Below are 22,132 nucleotides of genomic sequence, written 5' to 3' on the forward strand. Positions count from 1 at the left end.
GCGGCCGCTTAGGACCCCGGGGGGGGGGTCCGGGCCCGGGCCCCCGGGCAAGAGACCGGGGCGCAGAGGCCCGCGGGCCCAGCAAGGGACGGGCAGACGCATCCCCTGGGCGTGACACGGAGACTCGCCGGTCGCGTTCCCCGCGGCAGGATGGCTCGCTTCTCCTGCGCGAAGGCGCGGGCGGCGCCGAGTCGGCCGCGCCCCCGCCTGCGGAGGCGGCCCGGCCCGCGCCCCTCCGAGGGAATTTGGGGACTTGCGGGAGGAGCGGCTGCGCCCTCGAGGACTACATTTCCCAGCGTGCCCCGCGGCCTGCGGGCGATGAGGAGGCCGGAGAGGAGGCGCTGCCGGAGCTCCTCGCCGTGTCGCCGGCGCTTGGGGAGAGCAGCCTGTGCCGCGGGGGTCTTCCGCGGCGGAGAGAGAGAGACCCCGCCCGGCCGCCCGCCCTGCCCGGCAGCTCGCGCAACAGGGGCCCAAGGGGGAGGCCTTGTTCCTGCCTGGACTGGAAGGTCGGCGCGGCGCGGCGCGGCGGGGAGGGGAGGACGGGGGCGCGGCGCGGGGAAGGCGAGCCGGGGGCGCAGCTGGGGCGCGCGGGTGCGGGGCGCGCGCTCGCGTTGGGGAGTGCGCATCGTCAGGGCAGGCAGGGAGCGTAAAATATGGGCCCCGCGGGCATGTCGGGCGGGGGGGCATCTTGGAGGGAGGGGGGTGCCACGGCGTGGCGAGGGGAGCATGGACCGTGGCTCTTCAGAAGGGGCGCAGGGATTCAGAAGGGCGGGGGCTGGAGAGGGGCGTGTGCGTGCCTTGGTGAGGGAGACACGGCACGTGTGAATGCTTGTGTCACGGAAGCTTGGCGAAGCTGGGGTGGGGTGTGTGTGAGGGTTTAAAGCTTACATGGGGGAGGAGGAGGAGGAGAGCATCTCAGAAGGGAGGAAAGTATTTATTTATTTATTACATTTATATCCCGCCTTTTTTCCTCCAAGGAACTCAAGGCGGCATACGTAATCCTCCTCCTCCTCCATTGTATCCTCACAACAACAACCCTGTGAGGTGGGTTGGGCTGAGAGGCCGTGACTGGCCCAAAGTCGCCCGGTGAGCTTCCATGGCCGAGTGGGGACTAGAACCCGGATCTCACTCTAGCCGCCACACCACACTGGCAGTACCTGTTTTCTTTTTTGCCTCGTCTTGAACCGTTGGACCCAGCTGAGGGAGTGTAGACAAATCTGCCATGTAGCCAAGGAGAAGCGGGGCTGGATGTTGCGGGGTATACACGCGCGTGTGCACATGCTGTGCCCCTTTTCTGTGCGTCAGAGCCCAGGGCTGAATTTAGCGCCTGGGAATTGTGAGTCGCTTTGCGTACGCGCCAGCATCGCACTTTGGGACTGTCCGACTTGATCCTGGAGAACGGACAAGAAGGGGCAGAATGAGGTTTTGGGAGTTGTCAAGAAAGCGTGAGGGATTCTGACAGGGAGCAGGGAGAGAAATCTCTTCCAGCCTGAAAAGAAACGAGGTGTGGCTGCATGGCTTTGATGGCATGGAGAGAGCGATCCCTCGTTGCGGCCCAGTTTGGGTATGTGTGTGTGTGTGCAGAAAATGTGTGCATCTGTATGACATACAGGGTGGGCTGTGTATGTGACTTCCTTGGCACACCCAACTCCTATCTACATTGGATGAGAAGGGGGTGGCTGAGGGGGCATAGCATTCACCCGTGCCATCAGAAAAGGACTTTGGGACAGATCTCCAGGGCCTCACGTGACAAAGTGAGCGGAAGGGCCCCCAAACGCAGCAGGGGTGGATGAACACATTCCAAAATAAAACCCAAAGGGCTGGGATGCTATAAGACCCTTAAGCCCAGCATCTAAAATTACCTAACTGCATCACTGACAGCACTGCGGCCCTTTGACCCTTCTTTGGGGATCTGGTGTGTCTGTTGAGGCTTCCAGCGCCACTGACCCAACTGCCTTATGTATATTTGGCCACCTGGCTTCAGACTTGCTGACCTTGAGTGATGGATCTGAACTGGTGGATCTCCAGGCAAAAGCCTTGCCCTGACTGACATATTGTGCAGATACACCTGGTCAAAGTTTCCCCTGCTGCTGCTGCTGCTGGATAAACTTAAATATTACCCTGCTTAGCATCAGCTGGCTCTCCTTTTCTTTAATATTTGTCTACAATAGAACACGCTGGAGAATCTTGGAGGTGGGTAGTGGGTTTGTGTTGTCCAAGGGTGAGTGTAGACCGGTACACTTTATAGACTAGCAATGAAGAGGTTAAGAGGCTTGAGAGGAAGCAAGGCAGGCTGTCCATGTTGATGTGTTGTAGATAAATACACAGGTGGGTGGAGAAACTGGTGACAGGTCTGCAATTTATATGCAAAATCTTTAGCCCAAAGCCCTAGAGCTGTAGAATAGCTGGGGGACAGATTCAGAGAAACTGCGGGGGAGCCTCAGTGCAAATTCATGACGGCTTACTTGGATTTTCTGTTCAAAGAGAAGCAGAACAAAAGTTGGCTATATTCGGCAGAACTGTTATTTTGGGAACTATTTGCTGCAGTTTCATAACCAAGGGATTGGTCACAATAATTCTCACCCTGCCTTACTTGGATCATGCCTCAGTTCGAACACTGCTGTAGAGTTTTCAAACCACTGTAAAAAGGGAGACAGAGGGTGGATTTGGGTAAAAAGTCCCGTCCCTCCCAGCCGTTCATGGTTAGTTCTGTTGGATTAGGCTGGATCTATTCATGCAGTAAAATGAGATGGTAGAGGTTTGAGTTGGCAAAGGATATACTGTATCAGATTACTGCAGTCACATTTTTGAATGCTTTCCTATGTAACAAACACACACAAGAGTTCCATGCAAATCGCAAACTAGCACATCAGGGGCTAGACTGGCCTAGAACCTTCCCCCTTGACCTACTAGATGTTTACTTGCAAGGAGGAGTGTTTTTCTACAGGGAGGAGCATTCAAAAATTGCACAGCCAGCTGCAACCCAAAGTGATATAGTTCGCAGTACTGCCTCAGACTTCTACCATCTAATTCTGTTGCATGGGCTGACCAGGCTATAGAGATTGGGCCTGAGAAGTGGGAATCGGGTGATATTGAAGAGATTACGCTACCACCATTTGGGCAAGGTCAGTTTGTTGTTGTTTTGGTAGCTTATCTAACAAGTGGTGGCTGCGGATTCCGTTGCTTGCGGGATCCTTTCACATAACCCGACTCCGCTTAATGACTGCAAAAGTCAATGCTTATTGTGAACAAACGTGGTTTCAGAAGTCAGCCCCACTTTATTCCCAGTTTTTGGCCATCTCCCTCCCCCCACCTCCCCCCAAACAACCCTTCGCATTTTGTAGTTTGAATCTGTGCACATATAAGAGGGAAGAAGGGCTTAGAAATCACGATAAAAGGGTTGGCTGAAAGGGGGAAACTGTTTCTGCATGTTGATACATTACTCTAATTTCCTTTTTCTGCGTGTGTGGGGATCCAAGTTAGGAATGCACTGTGTCCCCTTCCCAAAGGCCTTATCGCTGTATAGTTAATATTTCTGTTCATCCAGACATTTTGGATACTCTCCTCCAGCTCATTTAGATAACTAGAGTTATTCTGTAAAAGTCAATTTCAAAAAATGCTGTCGAAGTCCAAAGTGGCGCCATAATCAGAAATGGGGCTGTGGTTAAAGAATCACAGACCAGTGGAGCGGGAAGAGTCCCGAATAGGCCAGTCCTGTGGTACACTGTGCAGGGATGAAAGACAGGGAGTGAGTGAACCCAGTCCTAAGAGCCACTGTGAGTATGGCAGTTTGCCGTACTTCATGTGGCAACTTGGGAGGGTGTAACGATGCTGTGTTGTGTCGTAGTGGGCAGAGGTGGTGGCGGAACAGGGGAGTAAAGTCTGGGCTCACATGATGCAGCCTTGCATGGAGTCAGGCCGTTGGTCTGTCGAGCCCAGCCTTTCCTAGCCTTGACTCCCCAGATGCTGTTGCAGCACTATGCCCATCACCCCCAACAATTGCCCTTGCTGGCAGGGGATGGTGGGAGTTGTAGTCCAGCAACATTTGGGGATCCAAAGCTGATAGCTCTGTACTGCCTGCTCTGACTTGGAGCAGTGCACTCCAAGCAGTGCACATCTCTCCCAGGCAGTTCTGCTCCCTTGAACTGAAGATTGCACTTGGGACTTTCTGCAGGCCGAGCAGCCACTCTTCCGCTGATGCTCAGCCCAGTCTCCCGTGTCGCACTCCGGAGCCGCACTCCGGAGCCACGCTCTGGCCGAACAGAGCTTTGAAACATGGTTTAGGGTGGTATTTACCAGCCCGGCCCCCTTAACTGACTTTTTGCCATTTAATATTGCTGCAATAATATGGACACATTTCCGAATGAAGGCGCTTCCTTTGCAAAGCATCGATAAGTACTGTTTGTTTAAATTTGTATCCCAGCTTTCAATTAGCATGCTCAAGACTGAGAAAAATTGCATTAAAACAGTTACGTGACGTCAGTGCAAAGTATTCCACTCCTCATCTGGGGCTGTTGAACTGGCTCCCTCACACAGAAAATATGACTTAGAAATCAAAGAGGGTTCTTGCTTGCGATTGTTTGCTAAGCAAATAAAGAAGACGAAACGCTAGATTCAGAAGTTTCAGTTTCTGGCTGAGGTAAGCTGTCTCGATACTCTTGTCTTTCGTTGCACAAGTTGTGTTCCAGCTAACTGCAACTTCACTGCAAGTTCAGGAGCCAAGTGAAACCAAAATACTAGAACAGGAGGACAGGCAGACCTCTCAATCATATTTTGGGGACGGGTGGCAGGGACACGTCTCTCCCCACCATGTTTCAGATTACGTGTGATAAGTATCAGGAACACGTCTGTTTCTAGACAACTCACTGTATGCTTTAGGCTGCAATCAAATAGTTACTTACCTGGCAGTAAGCCCCATTGAATTCAGTGGGTCTTACTTCTGAGTAGCCATGTACAGGGTACATTGCATTGTAAATGGGCCTTTGGTTGTTGTTGTTTTAAAAAGACTTTATTGCTAGCATTGTTATAGTTATTATGAGGCATAGAAAGTAACCCCATTTTTAAATTTATCTCTTTGCTTTGTTAGAGTTCCATACAAAACGTTTTAGCTGTACACACACATAGAACATGTAAATCAGCCTTTCCCAACCTTTGATCCCCTGATGTTGTCACACTATAACTCCCATCATCCCTGACAATTGGTTTTTCTTTCTGGGATGATGGGAGTTGTAGTGCAGCACATCTGGAGAGCACCAGATTGGGGAAGGCTGAGGATTATAAACAAACACATATACATGTGTGTGTATATATATACTTGAAAAATTGCTTAGATTCAACATTGCCTGTCATCATTTTATGCTTCAATACAAAGTTAATAAATTCCTTGGATTGCCTGTCCTTGTAGTTCCCTGCTAATGTAACTTAAGACAGGAGCCCATTCATCAGACGTACTACTCTGGTGCCAGCTGTTGTTTCTGTGTGCTCTGCATGGTTAGCTTCACCATTTTAGACATTTTTAACAACCACTCTTTCTCATACGAAGTTACTTTTGTTTTCCGCTGGCTTGTGCATATATTCACGACCTACTAGAAGCTTTTAACATTATTTCTTTATCCCTTGAAACACAGGCTTAAAAAAAAAAGAGTGACAAATGCTGCGGTTTTGTTTGTGTTTTTGTCCACCACTTAAACTTGAATTTATCCAGAAGTGGGCTATTAAGGCTTTCTGAGAATCTTGACCTCTCCCTGCCCTGCCCCCCCAGCTCTCTGTTTCCACCGCTGCCATCCCAGTGAAGTCTGGAAAGGAACCCGTGCTCTAGCTTTTTTTATCATGGTGAAGAGGCTCTCTTGGGGCCAAGCTACGTGTGATGAGAAACTTTCCCTAACCCTCTAAGGGCGCAACTCTATGGCCTCTAGACAGCCGCTAGACGGCCATAGGGTTTTTCGTTTTTTGGGAACTGACCTCGGAGTTAGTGCTCTGAGATCAGGTCCTAGAAAACCGCCGCCTTGCCTCCTCCCCGGCCGCTTCGTAGGAGGTGTGGTTCCTCCCCGGCGGAGTGGGGGGAAAGGGGGCATTCCTGAGGGTGAGGCAGGGACGGTGGAAATTCCGGTGCGATGCTACATATGTGCCATCCGGCCTCCACCTCCGCTCCAAGCCGCCCTGGCTAGACAGCTGAAATCAGCCGTGTAGCCATAAGTGCAGGGCAGGTAGAGCCTGGAGGAGCGCATCCACTCCACCCGCCCTGCATCGGATAGTCAGTCGCCTCCGAGTTTGGAGGTGGCCGACTCTCTCCACAGGATTGGGTCCTCCGGAAGAAAAAGCAGCCATGGTAGGCTGTAATCTTGACTGGAGGACCAGGGGTGGTGCGGCGGGGACTGATTACATGTCCCTGTATCCTCCCCCCTTGTGTGACAAAAAGCAGCCAGGGAAAGGGGTAGTTTTTGAGAGGAAAAATGGGAAAGGGCTAAGCATCGACAGTGTTTTGTTCAACATGGAAGCCTCTAGTGGCTTTTCCGTCAACAAAAAAGAAGTCAGAGTGAACATGTAGTTTGGTTTTCAGTGCAGTTTGGCTTGTGCAGTGGCAAACAGGGTGCACCCTTCACAAATCATGTTAAGAAATGCCGAATTGGCCAAAATTATTTTTTCCAAGAGCAATAACAAAGAAAGAAAGTTAACCAGCTAAAATCTGCCAATGCCATGCTACGTACCTCCTCCCATGCAGGGCGTGGATTTCTAATGTGGATAGTATGGCAGAGCTTGGAAGAGGAACAAAGGCCATCCAGTTGAATCTCCTTTCTCCAAAAGAACTACTTCTGACTCATCAGTGCTCCATCCTGCCCTTTCTCAGATTTACTTCTTTAGTCCAGACCACAGCATCCCACAAATAAAGAGCAGGGGTGTGGAAGAAAAGTGGCTTAAGGGCTGGATACAGGCGATAATTTTCAAGTGAGCTGAAGATGATATGATGGAGGTATCCTTTTCCCATGATGTACATGGTCCTTTCTTCTGGCCCTGCTGTCATCTCTAGCCAAATACATTATTTGGAGCATTGCCACCCCCGCCCCCATGAACACAGATGATAGAAGGATGTGTATCCCGCAGGCCATGATGCCCCCATCATGCCACCTTTGAGCTTGCTTAAAAAGACCGCACCTCCCAACAACTCTTGTTTGTGCTAAACCAAGCTGGTAAACTAAGTCAGACACTACAAGGCATATGATGATGAGGGATCTCCAGCTGATGTCTCTAGCTGACATGAGGAAGAGTCCTTTCTGACCCCAGATATAGCTGACCACGATTAGAACCAACTGCCACATTTCCAAAAAGAAATGCTTTAAGAGGTGGGCCCAAGTTTCCATCTCCCAGCTTCTTGCGCATCAAGGGATGATGGGAAAAGGCACAGAAAGAAAAGGAAAAGCCAAGGCTGCTTCCCAGAATAGGGAGTCTTCATTGTTTGTAAGCTCTGGCTCTCCAGATATGGATTGAACTGTTTCCTGTGGCCCATTTTATTTGATCAAGAGATGACTTCAGTAGGAGTACTGGGCGTCAAGGCATGTAACCTTTTAAGAGGGCAGTTGTGAAGGGTGTTAGTCTGGGTGCTGCTTCTCCTCCTTAAATCTCAGGCCAGCCTGTATGTCTTGGCTGGTACAACTGCACTGATGTGGCCAGACCCATAAATTATATTGCACAACCAACTAATCCTTCTTTCCAAATCTCTTAATTCCCACATCTGCTCCAGATGGAAAGAGGCCTATTAAAACACACACATATGTATCTACCCCCCACCCAACTGATACCATTTAGATTAGGGTTGTTTTCATAGTATTTCATTTATTGTCATTTAGGAACGTAGGAAGCTGCCTTATGCTGTCAGACCACTGGTTTATCTAGGTCAGTATTGTCTAAACTACCTAGTTGTAGCTCTCCAAGGTTTCAGAAAAGAGACTTCACTAGCACTACTTGGAGGTACCAGGGATTGAACTGATATCTTCTGCGTGCAGGGCATGTGCACTTTCACTGAACTGCTTCCCTTCCTCCGAAGGGGGAAGCTAGTGGCCAAAGGTTCTGGCTAGATCCTAGTGAGAAAGAACAAGAGTTGGCAAACTGGAAGAGATTTGGAGAAGAGTGCAGAAAGTGGGTATAGGTTACGGCATTGGGCAGGGCTTGGGATCCTGCCACCCTCCAGATGTTGTTGGACCCTGCCCTTCGCCTCCCATGTCAATGGAACTGATGCTGTTTCATCTAGTTTGACCCTAATGTTTCTGTCCTGCTGTGCTGGAGAGGCAAGAAAAAGTGAAAGTTTGAGAGGTTATGAAACCCTTGCATAATTTGCACCAGTCCTTGGTCTGCCACAGTGGTAGAGCTGAGGACTAAAGCCCCCATCAGGAATCCATTCCAAATGTGTCCTTCTCTTACACCCAGAAAGAATGAATACTCTGACCTTTGTTCCCTGTTGCAAATGGTTGCTTTCTAGCGTTACATGAAGTCCCAACTTTGAAACCTCTGCCTAGGCCTGAGGAAAGCCATTAAAGTTTTCTCTGCTCCTGGGCATAGTCACAGAGCTAAAAGGGCTGGGCTGTCTCTTTTTTGTCCGCATTTGCTCATGCAAAGATGTGTCTGTGCACTCTGTTGCAGTCATCAGTAAAACAAAATTCCACATGTAAATTTTTTACAAGCCTTGTAAAATTTTGTTGCAGAAAGAGGTTGTTAATTTTCATAGCTTGGTCTTCTTTTTTCTTTTCATTACTCTTTTAAACCAATGTCCAATTGCTTGTAGAGTTCAGAATAATAGCTGGAGTCTCTGCAAGGCAAATGTTCATGAATAGGGCTGGAAGGAGCCACTGGATAAATTCATTGCCTTTTAATTACCTGGTTCATGGGCTAAGTTCAGATCAGAAGAGTGTATATAATAGAGATGCTTGTTTGCTGTTGCACACTTTTGGAACTCTCTGCCTTTGAAAACACACGTGCTTTGGGTATTGTTTTCCTGTGTCCACAAGCTACACAAAATACTAGATCAACAGTAATCCATACCACAGTGACAAAAATCCATGAAAATATTTTATCAGTGACTCACTTTTCAGTGGTGTAAGAATGGAGAAAACACAATACACCAACTAGAAACCTGGAACAGAGAGAAAGTACATATATTATATGGTAAATACAGAGAGCCCTGTTGATCCCAGACTAAAAACAATACATACATAATGTCTGGATAACCCCCTATAGATCAATGTAAATGGACAAATGTGCTGGACTGTCAAAGCAGACCGATCCATAGACTCTGTAAAGGACCCTTGCAGGGTAAGCCCAGCCCACTGTTAGCTCAGAATAGGAGGATCTATAAATAGCTACAGAAAATGTGCCTGATTTGCATCCCAGCTGTGCAGATAGCAGTCCTCAGACAGGCCAGATGTTTGGGATCTGAGATTACATGAAGCTTGAAGGACAGAGTAGCTGCAGAAGCAAGCTGTGTGTGAACTCACTGGGACAATGCAGAACTATGGCCTCCAAAGCAATTCAGGCCTAAGTCTAGATTTAATTGTGAACGCCTGGTGGCCGCACTGCGAAATGATGCCAGAGACCTGACTGCAACCTGTCCTTATGCTGGGACACATTAACTGTAGGAAACAGAAACATTTTGAAAATTGGAGCCTTGGGAATCCCTTATTCAGAGTGGGAGGGAGATGTGTGCAATGTGCATACTGGGGTGAACGCCTGCTGGAACGTAGTTTATTTATTTATTGCATTTCTATACTGCCCCATAGCCGAAGCTCTCTGGGTGGTTTAGTTGCATGCACATTTTGATAGCGGTGCTCATCTCCCTTACAGGGCGGTGGTAAGGATTGCCGAGAATAATGCATGTAAAGTGGGCAGTGGCTGTCGCTCAGTGCTCAATAGCAGAGCACCCGCTTTGCATGCAAAAGGTCCCCGATTCAGTCCCTGGCGTCTCCAAGGAGAGCTGGGGAAGGCCCCTGCCCGAAACCGCAGAGAGCAACGATCATAGTTGCAGTTCAGTAGTTTTAGGCTCTGGCTGCATGATCCTTCAAGCCCCCACCCCCTTAAGATGGAAATATGTACTCCTTCCCTTTACTTCGAAATGTGGCAAACCAGCCTTGCTGCGTTTGGGCGCCCTCCTGCTCATTCTGCAGCTGGGGCCCTGGGCGTCTGCCCCACATCCTGCCCTGAGAGCACCACAGGCCACTACCAGGCACCAAGGTCAATACTAAGCTAGACGGCCTGATAGGTTGTAAGACAGTTTCCTGTGTTCATTCAGAATCATTAGATATATGCCAAGTGATGTTGTTAAGGAAGGGGCAGGGACTGGGGCAGCTTTCTAATTCCTTATGCTTCCCAAAGCCTCCTGTAGGCCCCATATGCTCCACCTGTAGGGCCACTCCCTACCTTCACCATCCTTACAATGCCTACAGGGGAGACGGTGGAGATGCCTTTTAAAAGACGTTGCTAGCGTGTGCACGCATGCAGGGTGGTGTCTGCCCCTGGTCCCTAGGAGTTACGTCTGAGTGGGAGACGGATGTGCCTTGACTCTGGCGTGCATGCTTGTGAACGCAAAGTGCCCATGCACAGTTCCCTTTCCAACCCTCCCTGAAGCACCTCTCCAGATAGTAGGCGTTGTGGAATGCGTTCCGAGTTGCCACTTCTCTATAATAGGTACAAACTGATCCATTGTGAGAGTAAATATTGTGAAGGGTTTTTTTTTTTTAATAAAGGAAGATATTAACTAGCTGTGACAGTATTAACATCTTTGGCCCTGGCTTTTCCCCTCCCAATAAATAGCCAGCATGATGGGTCCAAGCCAGACTGAAACGATGGCGTGGGGGTGGGTGGGAAGGCATTAATGTTTCTCCTGCTGCAGTCACAGTCTGCACTGGGGGTCTGTGTACTTGCCGTTTGTGCCAATGAGAGCTTTCCTTCTATTGCAACTAGCAGGCGCAGGGGACACGGATTCAGACTGTGACCACAGCAGGGGCAAAGGGTTAAACTCCCCCACCTTTCTTCCTGTACCACAGTTTCAGTCCAATTTGGGCCCTGCTGCACGCACTATTTATTTAAAAAACCCATCAGCCACACAGGCCTAAAGTCATGAATAACATCCTGTCCAATTTGGCCCTACCTAGCATCATCTGCTTTGGAAGCCAACACAAGGCAGAGTAATTGAATACAGCGTACAGCAGATGGAGCAGTATCTCATTGTGAGCGTGCATGTGGGTGGTGCTGAGGCCATGGCCCTTGGTATGAGGATTGTGGGTGTCACAAGTACACAGGAATGGCCCTGTGTTCATGTGTTCTAGTTGGAGAATCTGAGAGCTTCAAAATTGGGATTTTAACCCGTGCACCACCACCATGTCCCGGCTAAAGGGGAGGACTACAAGCTGATTATCCAGACCTGCAAGAAGCGTCTTGAACTTCAGTAAAGCTGAAATTCTCACTGCCACTTCTGGCTTCTCATTCATTTAAATCCCCATTCCCCTCCCACATAGATGTTGGATCAGGCTTCCTTTTTAGTCTGATGCAGGACGAGATTTAGGTTGCTCCTGGTCCCTGCCATTGACACATTTAGACCTTTTGCCTGCCTGTGCCCAGCTTCACTTTGCTTCGATTCCTGCAGCTCTTTCTCCCTGACTTGGCAGGAGTAGGGCATGGCAGTGCTCAGCTGAGTGATCTCTGCAACCAATAAAAAAAAGATTGCACCAAGAAAAGAGAGATTCTGATATATGTAAATCACGCGCGTGTACAGAATTTGTCTCTGCTTCTTTTCTATGCACTAGTCATAGGGAGGAGCAAGAAGATGTGTAGGATGAATGAACCCCTTCTCCCTCTGGACACTGGAAATCTTATTTGGTCCCTTTAGGCTTCTTAGATTTCACACACTTCCAAGCCTTTCTTCTCAGTCCTAAGGACTAGGAACCTGAGTTTTTAAAATGAAATCTAAATTTCTCAATAAGTTGAATTCTGTGCCCAGCATCACATTCCAGGATTATTTATTTATTACGTTTATATCCTGCCTGTCTTCCATCAGGGAACTCAAGGTGGCTTCATGTGGTTCCTAGGCAGCCTCCCCTCCAAGCACTGACCAGACCCAAACTTGCTTAGCTTCAGCAAGGTGGCTGCCTCATGTGCCTTCAGACTATGCCCTGGAATGTTGGATTATATTGCCAAATGCATACAGTTCTGCTTCTGTCCAACCCAGTTGTCAAGGTCTACCTTGGAAAAACTCAGACCAGTCATGGAGCTGTCAACACCGGCGAGCAGCTTTTTCCTTTGGAGCCAGAAGCTATGCCTGCCCCCACCCCCCGCTGAACAGTGTTCCCACGTTCCCCTCCTTTGCATGGGCTCATCCAGGCCCCCAAAGAAATGTACATAGCTACCTCTTCAGGGAGTGGGAGAACCCAGGCTAATGGGTCTGTTCACTTATTCCTAACTGCTTCCAATTCTGTTTGAGGCACAGATGGGATGCAATTCTGAGTGTGAGAAAGAGAGCATGCAATTTTTTGGCATTGGTGAACTGTGAATCCTCCTAACCTGGGTTTGTTACTCTGTGTTCTGTTCCAGGGCTGCGGAGCTGGAGAAATGAATGTGGGCACAGCACACAGTGAAGTGAACCCCAACACTCGAGTCATGAACAGCCGCGGCATCTGGCTGTCTTACATCTTGGGAATCGGCCTCCTGCACGTGGTCCTCCTAAGCATACCTTTCTTCAGCGTCCCTGTGGTTTGGACTCTAACCAACGTCATTCACAATATGGTTTGTCAGCCCCTCTCGAACAGCGTTGGGCTCTGATGATTCGGAAGGAATTTTGGGAGGCGTTTTCCATTGTTATTGCATATTCGGATCCAGTTGAAATGCAGACTTGTAGTTTAATGTGTTTAATGTCTGCTGGAACCCATGACCTGAGTCTGATTGTGACCTTAGATCTCTTAGGGTGCAATCCTATGCAGATAGGCAGCCGACTCTGAACTCGGAGGCGACTGCCTATCCAATGCAGGGCAGGAGAAGCACGGAGGGCATCATTCCCTCTGCACATCTCCTGCCCTGCATTTGTGGCTAGGCAGCTGATTTCGGCTGTCTAGCTGTGGGAAGGTGGAGTGGGGGAAGAGGCTGTGGACAACACATTGGATGTGTAATTCCGGCATTTCTGCCTTCTCTGCCCCGGAATTCCCCATTTTGGCCACTCTGTGCTCCTCTTCTGAGTGCGGAGCACGGGTCTGTTCAACGCTACCTGCGAGGCAGTGCGGAATGGGGGGAGGTCGGTTCTCCGGGAACTGACCTTGGAGCACGGGCTCCGAGGTTGGTTCCCGGAAAACCACATATCCTACAGCCACCTAGCCACTGTCTAGTGGCCATAGGATTGCTCCCTTAATTTCTCCCTATCCACCTTATGCTCTCAGATCACCTCCATGAGGGCAGTAGGTGCCACCTGCCTAGTTTACAAACCACAGCTCCTCAGCTGAATCGTTGCTTTTCACGGCTCCTGTTTTGACTCCTGTGAAACTGTTTCCCTTCAACCTTCTCCCCCAGAAATAGCAATCTGGTCTCAACAGCCACCAATCCAGGTGCAAGACTGAAGCTAGATTGGCCAGGAAAAATCCGTCATGTTACCAGTGGCCAATTTGCTGTGGTCAAGGAAGCCAAGCAGACTTGCTCCGGTCTTCAGTATCTGAAGCAGTAGTACCCGGATGGCAAACGAAATATATGGAGTCACTCTGAATGTTGCTCTGCCTGTCTGTTTGGTACGACAGGCATTGATTTTGTCAGAGTTTTTGGTTTTAGTTTTTAGTATCTGTCCACTTCTAACGGAGACCTCCTCCCAATTTCATTTCTCTATTAGGCTTGCAGTCAGTGTTCATTTCACACTGTCTTAAAGAGAACACATGCATACATGTGCACACAGGAAAATGTGCTGGTTCAGGTACAGCTGAACACAGCTGGGTCAGGCACAAACAAGCTCTCATTTTATTACACAGCTGGTTCAGGTACAAGCAGTGGTTTTATTAAGCCAAGAAGGAGCGTTGTGCCCGTGCACTCCCCGTGTGCCTCGGCTTCTGTCATGTAATGGGAAACTGTTTAAATCACAGTTTCCCATTACATCCAAAATGGGAAATGGTGGTTTAATCTCAGTTTACTTAACAAACCAGGCTTCATATGCTGGTGAATAAACTGAGATTAAACCACAGTCTCCTGGTTTGAACATAATGAGAAACTATTAGTTCTAACGAACTATGATAGAAGTTACGAAGCAAGTGTACAAGGGGATGAGGGAGCACAACCCTTATTCTCGGTTTAATCAACCATGGTTTATTAAGCCAAGATTGTTACATCTGAACTGGCCCCAACACACATACGCACGCAGGCACACACTTTTTTCTTTCAGGTGTTCATCACACCCACGCAGGGTGCTTCCAGACAGAGGGGACCTAGTGCTAAGTATCAGAAGACATTGTGCAGCTGTGTTCTGCAGTAAGAAGAAAGACAGGAGAAATGGTGGGACAACACAGGAGGGTTAAAAGTAGGATATCGGAGGAATTCGTCCGGGGGGGGGGGGGGGTCAGGTTCATCGAGCTTTCTGCAGCTCAGCCCCCTGGGCTCTGGGTTGCTTGTCTGCAAGCTGGCCTGACTCTGTCTGTGTCGAGTTGGGTTAGTTCATAGATTTTTGTGGTGTGGGCCTGTTTTTTTTGTAAAAACACCATTTATGCAATTTGTGGCTGCAATTTATGCAAGTTAGGCATATTTATAGCCACAGTTTGTGCAAATTGTGCAAATTACAGCTGCAAACTTGCATAAATGACGTTTTTACAAGAAAAAAGATGCAAAAGTTTCCAGATTTCGGGAACATGCACTCGGCTCGGCTCGTGAATGTAAGCCAAGCTGGGGGGGCTCGGGGAAATCCGGCGAGGCAAAAAGGGGCCAGATTTCCCTGCGACAGCCATCCCCAGTTAAAAGCGGATGATGTCATCTGAACCCCCTTAAAATTCTGTGAATGAGTCAGGGCAATTGCACCTTAAAAACCTCCATCCGGGTACACCTAAAGTCTGCATCTGGCTGTGTGCGGTTTAAGATTATTTAGGAGGGAAACCCCTCCCTAAACCTGTTATCACAACGAAAATAGCATCCCAGTTCTGAAAGGAAGAAACGCACAAGTAAACAAGAGTACGACATGCAAGGCTAACAAAGCAGGTTGCCTGCAGAGCTCTTGGAAACACGGTTTTAAAAGCAGTATGTTGAGGATTGTGTCCAAGACTGGCTGTGGTGTGCCAGTCTTGGACATAGCTGTATATTATATTATATTCTCCCTAGTTTTGTGGTGTGAGCACATCAGCCAGTCCTTTCAGCCAGTCTGTATCTCTGGGGGCCTGCTTTCTCAGTGCACCTTGACTTGCAGGGTCAGAAACCTAGACGCTGCCTCAGTGCGGCTACATCAGCCTGCTGACTTGTGCCCTGTGCCCACAATGATGTCTCTCTCTCTCTGCATCTAACCGGAGGGAAGAAAGCAGCTCTCTGACTGGCAACCCCAGCTGCTCAGCTGGCAAGTATGACTCCACTTTAGCAGTGAAACAATCAGGAGTGACAACAGTGCCGTTTGGGTTCCTTCTCCCTTGATATATTTCACTTGTCATTGCGCTGTACCGGGTCTGGCTCAAGACCATTGGAAGGATTTTTAAAATGGCATCAGCATAGAGAGATGTACCTTGTTCAAATGAAGACCAGCAACACAGAAGGAATCAATGGTAGAGGTTGGAGTTACTGCGTTAACTAAACTGGCCCACCTCCTGGCCTGCTTCTGTACAGCTGCCACCTGACTGCCCCTGCTACTCTAGTCCTTGCCGCTATATTAGCTTACAAATACTGCACAAGCACTCTGTGTGTGTGTGTGTGTGTGTGTGTGTGTGTTGTGGAGCGGGGGGGGGATAGCCACGTTCCCACATGGTCCTTTCTATGTATATTTCCACACAGTGCGTATTTTATTTAGCAGAGCAGAGGAAGCTGGTCCAGGGACTACAGAAGCAAGCAGGCTCCCAGACAGCGAGTGAACAGAGGGAGCGAATGGGGGAGCAAACAGGAGTTTGGCGGGGGAGGTCAAGGGGGAGGCCCCTAACACTATTTTGAAATTTCTTTTTCTTGTAACACACACTTCCAAAAAGTGGGACTGTGTCGTTAACCTCCAGTGAATAGAGGACAAAGCACAGACTACCCCAGTGCCATCAGAAAGCTAGAAACATAAAGGGAATAGAGACTACGGAAGGAAAAGACTCTCAGACCTGCAGCGTCTGTGCCATGTTTGTTTTCTTGCCTGAGATCAACATGGCCTACATGTGCAACAAGTGCAAGCTGATCACGCTGCTGGAAGAAAAAGTAAGAGGACTGGAGTGGCGAGTGGCGTCCCTCCAGGGAATAAGAGAACACAAAGAGTTGTTGGACAGAACGGTGGAACTACAGCAAAGTGAAGAACAGAAGCTAGAAAAGCAACAGCAAGCTGAGGCAGAAGAGGAAAACGCTGAGGTGAGGAAAAATGGAGGTAGAGGATATGCCTTGGAAAAGGGTGCCGGTTAGGAGCAGAAGAACTAGAAGCCATGCTGCACCGGTAGAAGCAGTGGAACTATGGAACTGTTTTCAGGTACTTGAGGATGAGACTGGAGGACAGCCTGCAGAGGAGGAATTACAGGGGACCCCGCAGGAGAGTGAGCAAGAGGCTGAAGGTCAGTCAAACAGAGGCAATGAAACCAAGGCCTACACCAGGAAAAGAAGAGTAGTAGTTGTGGGAGACTCCTTGCTGCATGGGATCAAAACCCAAGTATGTTGTGGAGACCCGTGGACTCATCAGGTATGCTGTCTCCCAGGAGGACAGATTAGAGACGTGACTGAAGGGTTGTCTACACTCATAAAGCCCACTGACAGGTATCCCTTTCTTCTCATCCATGTGGGAACAAATGATACCGCCAAGCAGAGCTACGAAGAAATCATGTCAGACTTTGAAGCTTTGGGAAGGAAACTCAATAACTTTGGGGCCCAGATAGTTTTCTCATCCATCCTTCCAGTAGTTAGAAGAGGGATAGAAAGGGAACGAAAAATACTCCGGGTGAATGACTGGCTACGAAGGTGGTGCCGACGTGAGAGATTTGGATTCTGGGACCACGGGCTATGCTTCCTGGAAGATGGACTGTTGGCAAGGGACAGGTTGCACCTCACAAAGGCTGGGAAGAATGTGTTTGGCCACAGCATGAAGAACTTCATCAGGAGGGCTTTAAACTGAATCCTACGGGGGGAGAGGGATGTAAAGTTGGGGGTAACAATGGACCGCTCATGCACCGCAATGGACACAACAACAGCTCTAATAGTGCCCAATCATAGTCTTCAGAAACATGTAGGAATAAAGCCAGACTATGAAGCACATGGTCTTCGATGTCTATATACTAATGCCCAGAGTATGGGAAACAAACAGAACGGACTTGAACTCTTAATATGGGAGGGAAAATATGACTTGATAGGTCTAACCGAAACTTGGTGGGATGACTCCCATGACTGGAATACAGCAATTGAAGGATATAACTTGTTCAGAAAGAACAGAAGGAACAGAAAGGGAGGTGTGGTTGCACTATATGTTAAAAATACGTATCTCTGCACAGAAATATAGGAGGAGGAGCTTTGTAGCCCCACTGAGAGCATCTGGGTTAAAATAAATGGAGCAAAGAATAAAAGGAACCTGGTGGTCAGTGTCTACTACTGGCCACCCAGTCAAGGAGTAGACGAGGATGAAACTTTTGAAAAGCAAATTGCCAGTGTCTCAAGGAAGCATGATGTAGGCGGATGATGACTTCAATTTCCCCGATATTTGTTGGGAGACAAATTCTGCAGAACATGGCCCCTCCAAGAAATTCCTGTCTTGTGTTGCTGATAACTTCTTCCTACAGAAAGTGGAGGAAGAAACTAGAGGATCGGCTATCCTTGACTTGATCCTAACCAACAGAGATGAATTAGCTGATAAAGTAACAGTTATGGGAACTCTGGGGGAAAGCGACCATGTTATACTTGAGTTATTGGTTCTAAAGAAAGAAAATGCTGAGTGTAGCCAAACGTGTACCCTGGATTTTAGGAAAGCCAATTTTAATCAACTTGGAGCAATGATAAGTAAGGTCCCATGGCAAGCGACTCTAATGAGAAAAGGAGTCCAAGATGGGTGGGAGTTTTAAAAAAAGGAAATTCTAAAGGCACAATTACAAACAATTCCAACAAGAAAAAAAGGCGGAAGACAACAGAAGAAGCTTCACAAAAAGCTTAGAGATGACCTGAAAACAAAAAGGGACACATATAGGAAGTGGAAGGAAGGCCAAGCAACAAAGGAAGAGGACAGGCAGGTAGCACAGAATTGCAGGGATGGCGTCAGGAAGGCTGAAGCTGAGAACGAGCTGAGGTTAGTGAGGGATGCTAAAAGCAACAAAAAGCCTTTCTTCAGCTATGTGCATAGTAAAAGACAGAGGAAAGAAATGGTGGTTCAGCTATTAAATAAAGATGGCAACATGATAGCAGATGACAAAGAAAAGGCAGAAGTGCTCAGTTCCTACTTTGGTTCAGTCTTCTCCCAAAAGAGGGTCTATGACCCCCCTGGCAAAGGCAAAGTACAGGCTGAAGGGGCAGGATTGCAGCTTGAGATCGATAGGCATATGGACAGGGAACACCTAATGACTTTGAATGAGTTCAAATCTCCAGGGCCAGATGAACTGCACCCTAGAGTAATAAAGGAACTTGCAGAAGAGCTCTCAGAACCACTGCCTATTCTCTTTGAGAAATCATGGAGGACGGGGGAAGTGCCAGATGACTGGAGGAGGGCTACTGTTCCTATCTTCAAAAAGGGTAAAAAAGAGGACCTGGGAACTACAGACCAGTCAGTCTGACATCCATCCCTGGGAAAATTCTGGAGCAGATTATGAAACAATCCATCTGTAAGCACCTTGAAAACAATGCAGTGATTACTTGAAGCCAATATGGATTTGTCAAGGGCAAATCCTGCCAGACAAATCTGATCTCATTTTTTGATCAGGTAATCTCCCTTGTGGACTGTGGGAATGCTGTGGACATAATATACCTCATCTTCAGCAAAGCTTTCAACAAATTGCCCCATGATACCATGATGAGCAAACTAGCTCAAAGTGGGCTAGATGAAACAACTATCAGGTGGATCCACAATCGGTTACAGAATCAGACGCAAAGAGTGCTTATCAATGGTATCTTCTCAAACTGGGGAGGGGTAACAAGCAGGGTACCGCGGGGCTCAGTCCTGGGCCCAGTGCTCTTCAACATTGTTATTAATGACTTGGAGGAAGAGGTGCAGGGAATGCTTATCACATTTGCAGATGACACAAAATTGGCCAGGATAGCCAAGACAGAAACAAAGTTCTAAGTGAACTTAGACTGGTAGACTGAAGCTCTGGGCAGAAAAGAACAGAATGAAATTTAATAGGGGTAAATGCCAAGTTCTGCACCTAGGAAAAAGAAACCAAATGCACAGTTACATGATGGGGGATACTTGGCTCAACAATACTACAAGCAAGAAGGATCTTGGAATTGTGGTAGATCACAAGCTGAATATGAGCCAAAAATGTGATGCGGCTGCAAAAAAGGCAAATGCTCTTTCAGGCTGCATTAATAGAAACATAGTTTCCAGATCCTGGGAAGTATTAGTTCCCCTCTACTCAACACTGGTTAGGCCTCATATGGATCACTGTGTCCAGTTCCGGGCACCGCACTTTCAGAAGGATGCAGACAAACTGGAGAGGGTTCAGAGGAGGGCAACAAAGATGATCAGGGGATTGGAAACAAAGCCCTATGAAGAGAGACTGAAAGAACTGGGCATGTTTAGCCTTGAGAAGAGAAGACTGAGGGGAGATAGCGCTCTTCAAGTCCTTGCAAGGTTGTCACAGAGAGGAAGGCCAGGATCTCTTCGCCATCACCCCAGAATGCAGGACACGGAATAATGGGGTCAAGTGAGACTAGAACCGGAAAGAGCATTCGGAAGACTCAAAGGCCTCCATTCCAGTCGCTTTACAGTGCTTCCGCTCAAAGATTGTCTCTGGTCCCTTTTTTGAAGGCTCCCCTTCCCCCTTGCAGGAAGCTAATACTGTCTTTATGGTCACCCAATTAAAATCCCCCCAAATAAGAGCCTCTCTGTAGAACTGCACTATCCTGTTCTAGGAAAATGAAGTTTAGTGAAACTAGGGCACCTGTTGTGGGCAGCTGAGAATGGTTGTTTAGGTAGCCGGGTGTTCTGTTGCTTTCCTAAGCCTGTGTAATGTAATTGCATGGATCTTACATCCAGTGCTCATGGTCATACCCAGTTACTCCAAAGGAGTTGCAAATACCTACCAATGCACCAACCCCACTTCAGGCTAAGAATCCTGATTTCCCCATCTGCATTCACCGAAAAGCTGGGGAAATCTGTGCCAGGGTGGTTGAGGGTTATTAAGGGCAATTGATGCACGTTGGATGTTTAACTACGCACCATCGCACGTTTTTCAGTACTAGGAGAATCCTTCATAATAGGAAACCCGGAACAGGCTCCACTGAGGACAAGCTTATCCAGGCTGTGACCCACCAAGCCAAGTGCACCTCAGAAGCCATGTATGGCAGCCCACCTTGATAAACCCGCTTCGTTTACTGCCTGCTTTGAAGGGCACAAGCAGGGTGGAGCTGTCAAGCCCCTGGCAGGCTACAATGCATGGCTGACGGACTGTTTGGATTGGTAGGTCCAAAGTACGCAAACCTGACTTATGGCCATCCTTAATTTATCATATCATATTTCCATGCTCACACGTGACGAGTGCAGGTGTGTCTTAATTTGACATTTATGCACACTACAGGAATCTACTGCCAGTTTAGGATTCCCACCCAGGGCTGGTTCAGGATGTTCTCTTATCAAAGTAGGTCAATCTAATGGATTGTCCTCCATTAGATGCCCTCCCGCTAATTTACTTTTGGCACAGGCTATAGGGACGTTCTCTAGACAAGTGTCCTTGAACAGCACAACAGTACGGAAGCATTCGATCGTAGTTCCCATTCATTGCAGCGGGACTTGCCTAAGAGAATTTCCTAGAGGATTGGGCCCCGAGGGTCAGATCCATCTGTCTACCACAGCCCTTATGGGCTCCAAAATCTCCTATCTCGTGGGTGGACCACCTCTGTTGTTAGTACGTATACACTCAATCACACAGACACGTATTTCGGCCTAGACGTGAGAGCCAGGTAGGACATTCATCTTGTGTGATGAATTGCACATTGTGTAGAGCGTTCACCTGGTGCATGTCCTTTGTAAAATATATACTTGTGTTTGCTTGGAAAAAAAGTGTGCTTCTTGGGTCCCAGCCGGGTACACTTTTATGTGCATCATAGCATCTAAAGTCTGAATTTCTTAGCCTTACTTACTAATCCGCACAAACAGCAATAGCGCCCCCTGGCAGCACAATCTTTGAATGACCTTATTCCATGCTAGTACACATCTCAATACTATATTCCGATTTTCTTCTCAGATCAGGCCTGCCGAGGTATTTATAGTAGGGGTGGGGAACCTGTGACTCTCCAGGTGGTGGATTACAGGGCTTAGGGCTCCTTAGATTGTAGGGCTCCTTCACACTGAGCTTTTATCCTGCGATTGAGGTTGCTCCTTCATGGAAGGTTGCGGGTTCTTTACATGATGCCGCGATCATCCAAGGCGTCTCCGGCAGTAAATGCCCTTTGTTCTGTTTTTAAATAGATCACAGATAATGGGGTTCATCACACAGAGCTTTATCCTGCTATTTTGATGGCTCTCTCTCAGAAGTTTGCAGGCTCTTTACATGGCGCTGTTAACGTCCAAGGGCGGCTCCCAAATTTCCCCCAGTCTGTCTCGTGTTTCCCCCAAACACAAAAAATGTGGTATTTTCCCCAGCCCACGGAACAGGAGTGCCAAAACCTCCCTGTGAAATTCTCCAGTAGTGGAAGAAACGGCTGCCATCATACTGACCATTGGCCATTCTGGCTGTGCCTGATGGGAGTGACAGTCCAACAACATCTGGAGGGCCACAGGTTCCTTACCACTCATGTATAGGATCCAATTCTGCAGTGTTCTCTTTGATCTCTCCTCTGT

The 22,132-nt window shown here is 48.2% G+C and overlaps 1 protein-coding gene across 2 annotated transcripts in view; it reads left to right on the plus strand.

Moving 5' to 3' along the window:
* Positions 1 to 304: 304 nt before the first annotated feature.
* Positions 305 to 22,132, plus strand: part of ORMDL3 (ORMDL sphingolipid biosynthesis regulator 3) — a 32,043-nt gene continuing 10,215 nt past the window's right edge. Inside the window, exons 1-2 of one of the 2 annotated variants that reach the window (XM_084804537.1) lie at positions 305 to 506; positions 12,574 to 12,765. In XM_084804537.1, the coding sequence (XP_084660663.1) occupies positions 12,592 to 12,765 (174 nt within the window). In that variant the 5' untranslated portion in view covers positions 305 to 506; positions 12,574 to 12,591. Of the gene's footprint in view, positions 507 to 3,020; positions 3,126 to 12,573; positions 12,766 to 22,132 lie in introns of those variants that run through there. The other variant, XM_084804538.1, reaches the window with a different exon arrangement.

Source organism: Heloderma suspectum, chromosome 6 (assembly GCF_057233095.1).
Source record: "Heloderma suspectum isolate Gila_16-S chromosome 6, 16-S_ref, whole genome shotgun sequence".
In the NCBI taxonomy this organism is placed as follows: Eukaryota; Metazoa; Chordata; class Lepidosauria; order Squamata; family Helodermatidae; genus Heloderma; species Heloderma suspectum.